This window comes from Mus caroli, chromosome 7, assembly GCF_900094665.2.
Source record: "Mus caroli chromosome 7, CAROLI_EIJ_v1.1, whole genome shotgun sequence".
NCBI lineage: Eukaryota > Metazoa > Chordata > Mammalia > Rodentia > Muridae > Mus > Mus caroli.
Genome location: NC_034576.1, coordinates 47,425,674 through 47,432,039, shown reverse-complemented (window position 1 = coordinate 47,432,039; position 6,366 = coordinate 47,425,674). Strand labels below are relative to the sequence as shown.

The window sequence follows — 6,366 nt, the reverse complement described above, 5'->3', positions numbered from 1 at the left end:
CCAGGCTGGCCTTGAACTCACAGAGATCTGTCTGTCTCTGCCTCCTGGTTACTGGAATTAAATAAAGGTGTGTGCCACTACACCCATGTTGTAAGGTTTTTTCAGATTTAGGGAATACAGAAATGGTTCCGTTGGTTAAGCACTTGCCTTACAAGTTCAAAGAACCGGGTTCAGACCCTCAGAACCCAGGTAAACCAGGCAAGGTAGTGACTCCCTATACTCCCAGTGACGGTGAAGCCAAGGGCAGGGACAGGCGGGTCCCTCAAAGCTCATAGGCCAGCTAGCTGGCCCCACTTCCTGCAGTTCCAGAGAGACCCTCTCTGGAAGAAAACAAGGACAGGGACGTGTGAGGTCTTCTGACCACTGAGCTGTGCTGTGCATGCTTGCATCACACCCACACAAGTGCACACGCAGCACACACACCCAGCAGCTCACAAGCACCTATATATAACTCACTAGCTGCAAGGGATCCCGTGCCTCTGGCCCTGAAGGTACCACACTTCTATGCACACACCTATGTGCAGACGCATGCACATAATCTAAATTTTTTATTTAAAAAAAATACTATTATTGTAAAACTGGAACCTTGAGCCATGTACAGTGAAGCCCGTGGAGCACCCGAGCGACCCAGGTCCCAGGGAGAGACTTAGGAATTCACCCTCACCCACACGGAGGCTGCCCTGAGCTGCGTGAGACCCAGCCTCAAAAGCATCCTAGTGCACACCTTTAATCCCAGCACTCGGGAGGCAGAAGCAGGCAGATCTATGAGTTCCAGGTCAGCCTGGTCTATAGAACAAGTTCTAAGACAACCAGGGATACACAGAGAAAACCCTGTCTGAAAAAGTTTAATAATAATAATACATCTAGACCCTGTACTCCCAGGCAGCTCCTCGTTCAGCCCTCATCTCAACCCCTCTATTCATATTGACACCTGCCATTGTGCTTCCTGTCTGTGATTTTGGCTCCAGGTCCCCTAGGTAAACACAGTCTATGCCACTGAAGTTAATGCCACTGCAACTTTAGTCCCCCCATGTGACCAGTGGCCGCTCAGTTGGAAGGTGTAGTCCCAGAGAGGACACACATGGGAAAAGGGAGGGTAAAGGGAGGTGACACAGCTGTGTGGTGCAGTCGTGGCCCGCACAAGGCCCCCGTGCAGTCTTCAGTGCCATTGAGAAGATAGGGAGTTGCAGACTGATGGGCAGAGCCTGCTGCCCCGCGGGCAAGAGAAGCAGGCACGGGAGAGTGCTCCCCGGGCTTCCGGGGCTGTGGCACACAGAGAAGATTAGGAGCAGACCGTCACCTTGAAGGGTTGACAAAATCTCTGGACTGTTCCAGACAGGCAGGCAAAGGCCAGACCTAAGAGCCTTGTGAGTGGCCAGAAATGCTGGTGGCTGGTTTGTAGGGAGGGGACTGAAGTGGGTCTAAGTCTGGCATGGCCTTGAGGGTCACTCGGGCAGGCAAGGACTATCTATCCCGTGATGCACGGGCCTCCCTAGTCACTGGAGTTGATTTGGACCTGGTTCTCAGAGGGCAGAGGTCACAAGGCCCCTGGATTCCATTCTTGGGTCCCTGTTTGCTAAAGAATGGTTTTCGTTTGTTGGTGTTTTGTTGTTTGTGGTTTTGGTTTTGTGTTTAAGACATGGATTCTATGTAGCCCTGGCTCTCCTGAAACTCACTCTGTAGACCAGGCTAGCCTGAAACTCAAGATTTCTGCCTGGCTGTAACTCAGAGAGGCTGAGATTAAAGGGGTATGCCACCACATCCAGCCAGAATGCATGCTGATAAGAACAGTTCCTGCTGGCCTACAGGCCATGGCCACCATTGTCCTCTGCTGAGAAACCTCACACCCACCCACGATCCCTTATCTAGCTTCTCCCTTAGGGACCAGACTCATGCAGCCCTGTCGCTAACATATCTCTTCTCATCCCTAGACATCAACAGTGATGGTGTCTTAGATGAGCAAGAACTGGAAGCTCTCTTTACCAAGGAGGTGAGTGTAATGGAAGCTTTGTGAGCGAGACATACTTCAGCCTCTTATGGCTCTTAACGCCCTAACCTATGCTCTGCTTTCCTGTCAGTGAGGGTGCAGGAAAAACTGTAAGTCCCAGCAGCCCCTAGAGACAAAGAAGCCATGAATAGTGAAGCAGGCACCACTGGTCCTCTGAGAGGGGGGGTATGTCCACCAAGAGTGGCGGTGTTCTGAGCCCCTCAGCGTGTCAGCTTCTCCCTTCACCCTACAGCTGGAGAAGGTGTATGACCCGAAGAATGAGGAGGATGACATGAGAGAGATGGAGGAAGAACGGCTTCGCATGCGGGAGCACGTGATGAAGAATGTGAGAGATGCCATGCGGAGGGTGGGCAGTGGACGGCAGGCTCAGCACAGTCGCTAACCTTGGTCTGGCTCCCCAGGTGGACACCAACCAGGACCGGCTTGTGACCCTGGAGGAGTTCCTGGCATCCACCCAGAGGAAGGAGTTTGGGGACACTGGGGAGGGGTGGAAGGTGAGGACATGGGAAACCCTCAGACCTTAGTGTCTCCCAGGTCCAGCCTTTCCTTTGGCACCTCTGGCTATCTCCTGCCCTTCCTTCTGGCTCCGAATTCTGCCATTCCCTATCTAGACCCCTGTTCTTCCTTCTGTAGTCTTTAGCAAACACTCTGTTTCCAGTCAGGTAGCACACACATGCACCCCAGCCTCTGCCCCTCTCCCGCTCAGTGAGGCTGAGCTTGCCCTAACTGATTGCCTGACCCTGTCCTGTGCCCTGCAGACAGTGGAAATGTCCCCAGCCTACACAGAGGAGGAGCTGAAGCGTTTTGAAGAGGAGCTGGCTGCCCGGGAAGCTGAGCTGAATGCCAGGGCCCAGCGCCTCAGCCAGGAGACAGAGGCCCTGGGGCGCTCCCAGGACCGCCTGGAGGCACAGAAGAGAGAGCTGCAGCAGGTGACCAGTGGGGGAATTTGGGCCCATTCTCTGGCTCTCTTAGAACCCTTTTTTTTTATCCAAATGGGTATCTTCAGGGTGGGATGGCCTGTAGCTGCCATGTTAGGAATCTTAGATACATGCAGGTGATAGCTGCCGTCATTAAAGGGGCAGAAGATTTTCCATGCCTGACTGTGCCACGGCAGCCATTTTACATGAGGCGGTGAGGGGAGCCTAGGGTTCAGTGTGGGAGCACCTGAGCCAGGACAGGAGACAATGGGATCCCAGCTCAGTGACGAGGAGCCAAGGCCAAGGGGAAGAAAAGGGACTGTGGCTGCTTCCTGCGGCCATAACCTCCTGTCTGTGCGGCTGCCTCCTGCAGGCTGTGCTGCAGATGGAGCAGAGGAAGCAGCAACTGCAAGAACAGAGCGCTCCGCCTTCCAAACCCGACGGGCAGCTGCAGTTCCGTGCAGACACAGGTACGGCTCTGTGCCCTGGACACTGGGTCTGAAGGAGGAAGACCAGGTCCCAGGCCCCTAAGACAGAAGCAGGGGATTCGTGACTGAGTCTCAGTCTGAGGGAGGAGGCCTGAGAATCCTGTTTCCCGTGTTGAGGAAATTTATCTAACATCATTCTCCTGTTTCCTCTGCAGATGACGCTCCTGTCCCAGCTCCAGCAGGTGACCAGAAAGATGTGCCTGCTTCTGAGAAGAAGGTCCCAGAGCAGCCCCCTGAGCTGCCACAGCTGGATTCCCAGCATTTATAACCCCTCGGAGACCCCAGCCCTCAGGTTCCCACAGACAGTGTGGAAGCCGGATGAAGTGGCCTTGCAGCCTCCCTGGGGACCAACGCCCTCATGGCCTCCTGGGAGCAGAACAGGGGCTACCCTGTTCCTCAGATAGCTTCTGCCTGTCTGCCAGTCTCTGCTCTCAGCCTCTGGGTCCCCCTCCCTCCGTCCCTCCCTTCCTCCCTCCCCTGTCAGGGATTAACTGCAGGAGCTGAAGTTGCCGGAGAGCTCGCTCACCTCACCTGGAGTGCACACTCCAGGCCTGCCCTCCTGCCTGCTTTGCTCTTCTCTGTTCCAGGCTCAGCCTCTCTGCTTCCTGTACCTAGTGTCACTGGGTCACAGGACCTTGGCTTAGTCTCTCTGACTCTTTGCCTTCTGTGGAGCCAATGATCTCAATTCCTTTTGGTGGCTAGAGGCCACCAGGATGTGGGGTGTCCTTCAAGTAGCTATCAGCTCTGCCTGGGACTCCTGGCCTCCACCACCACCCCACCAGCCTACCCTAACTCCCAGGCTCAATATCTACCCCATGGCCCCAGAAGGTACCCAGATATGGCTACACCCCTAGCTGAGGTCCAGCCCTGCTCAGGGCTCCTGAAAATTGGTTCACCAACTTCCCTGGCTTCAGGCCACACTGCTGTGTCCTGCTCTGTGCCCCAGTTCCATCCAAATATAGCCCGGCACAAATAAACATTAGCATATCTGTGTGAATATCCTGCCCTCTTGCAAGCCCTGCCTGCACGCACGCCACCTGCTCGCCTCCCTGGCATCCTAGGGCACGTGACTTTCCCTGCCAGGAGGCTTGCCAGGCGGCTTTCTGTGTGCTCTTGCCACAAGGGCCTCGCTGCTTCATTTTTGCCATGGGAACAAAAAACCTAAACCTGAGCTTGAAAAAAGTTTACTATCTTAAATAATTAAAAATATATATTATTAAGGGTCTGTGGCTCAGTTGGCATAACGTGTGCCTAGCATGACTGAGGCCCTGTATCCCACAGGCCACGTAACTGGGGTACAGGGATAAATGCCCATAATCCTAGAGCTTGGGAGGTAGAGGCAGGAAGAGCAGGAGTGCATTGTCATCTTAGGCTGTATTATAAGTTCAAAGCCAACCTAGACTATACGAAGCCCTGTGCCCAAAGACGACAACAAACAGACCAAACACCAGGCAGGGAAGCAGAGAGATGTGGGTGGGTCCTTTGAGTTCAAGCCAGACAAAACTACATAGTGAGATCCTGTCTTAAAACAAGGGACCATGGAAATGGCTCGGTTGGAAAAGTGCTTGTGCAAGCATGAAGAGCTCAGTTTGGATTCTTTGTCACCCATGTATAAACCCCTATGACCCCAGCAACGGGGAGCAGAAGCAGGCAACACCCCGGGATCACTGGGCCACGCCCTAAGCAACTCAAGCCTCAACTACAGGTTCTTTCTCAAACATGTGTTCTGTCCTGCACAGTGTGTGCAGCACAACAGCGCCAGGATTATAAGAAATGTCCCAGTCTCCTATCTACTGGGTCAGTTACTGGGACATAACTCCGTGATCTCACATAGCTGTGACAACTCCAGATGTCACATCTGCACCAACATCCAGACTTTGTCAGTGGGAGACTGCTCCCCAAAGCACATGCCCACGTAGCTTCCTGCTCATGTCCCATTGGTCTTGAGGCCTCCCGAGGCCATGAGAACACCAGGATGGCAGCTACCTGTGGTGCTTTATCCTCATCTTGGATTGGGACAGTCTCTGAAGAAATTAGGCCTTCATTTAAATAAGGGCACAAACAGCTGCACCCAGACCAAGTCCCACCACATCATGATGTCACAGGAGCTATGCAGCCCTTAGCTTCCACTCCATATTATCTCAAAGCTCCCAAGATCACCTGAAGCTGTGGTTTCGCAGAAAGAAGTAATGGCTGGAGTCTTAGGGACCAGTCTGTGGCTCTTCCCTCTTCTATCTACCTGGAAGTGCTGTACGCTCATTACCATAGACCTGGCTACCCCTGGTTGGCAGCCATGGCTTCTGGGTAAATGTATTCTATTACCCAAGATGGCACCGCATATGTGATCCAGAGAGAAAAACAAAACAATAAAACCCACCATACAGCACAGTAGCTACACAGCTGAGAAAAAAGATATGCATACTACCCTCTCTCCCTCAGTAACAACCGCCTAGAGATCCTCAGGAGGTGTGAGGCTTTGTGGCCCCTCCCGCACCAAGGCCCATTCTGTTTTGCAGGCTGTCACTATGCAGCTCTAGCGACCTTGGAACTCTGTGGACCAGGCTGGCCTTCAACTCACTGAAATCTACCTGCCAATGGCATCCTATGATTAAAAGTGTGTGCCACCAAGTCCTGCCTGCATTAAGCCTTTTTAAAAGGTTTACTTTTAGTTCTGAGTATGTGTGTGTGTTTGTGTGTATGCCATAAGAATGCAGGAGTCCACAGAATTCAGAGAGGGCACCAGATCCCCAGGAGCCGGAGTTACAGTTGATTATGAGCAATGTGGATGCATGCTGGGAACCAAATGCAGGCTCTTAACTACTGAGCCATCCCACCAGCTGAAGAAAAGTACACAACAAATCCTACACTCTCCTGACCCTGTGAGGAGTCAGAGCAGTTAGCACTCCCTCCCCGTGTGTGTGTGTGTGTGTGTGTGTGTGTGTGTGTGTGTGTG

The 6,366-nt window shown here is 53.0% G+C and overlaps 2 protein-coding genes across 3 annotated transcripts in view; one reads left to right on the top strand and one right to left on the bottom strand.

Annotated features, from left to right (window-relative positions):
• Nucb1 (nucleobindin 1) overlaps window positions 1-4,410 on the top strand; it is a 17,785-nt gene extending 13,375 nt beyond the window's left edge. The window contains exons 8-13 of the mRNA XM_021168043.2: window positions 1,932-1,990; window positions 2,241-2,333; window positions 2,410-2,502; window positions 2,767-2,937; window positions 3,299-3,395; window positions 3,569-4,410. Of these exons, the coding sequence (XP_021023702.1) occupies window positions 1,932-1,990; window positions 2,241-2,333; window positions 2,410-2,502; window positions 2,767-2,937; window positions 3,299-3,395; window positions 3,569-3,681 (626 nt within the window). The 3' untranslated portion in view covers window positions 3,682-4,410. The remainder of the gene's footprint in view (window positions 1-1,931; window positions 1,991-2,240; window positions 2,334-2,409; window positions 2,503-2,766; window positions 2,938-3,298; window positions 3,396-3,568) is intronic.
• Window positions 1-6,366, bottom strand: part of Tulp2 (TUB like protein 2) — a 38,288-nt gene that overhangs the window by 26,648 nt on the left and 5,274 nt on the right. The window lies entirely within an intron of this gene.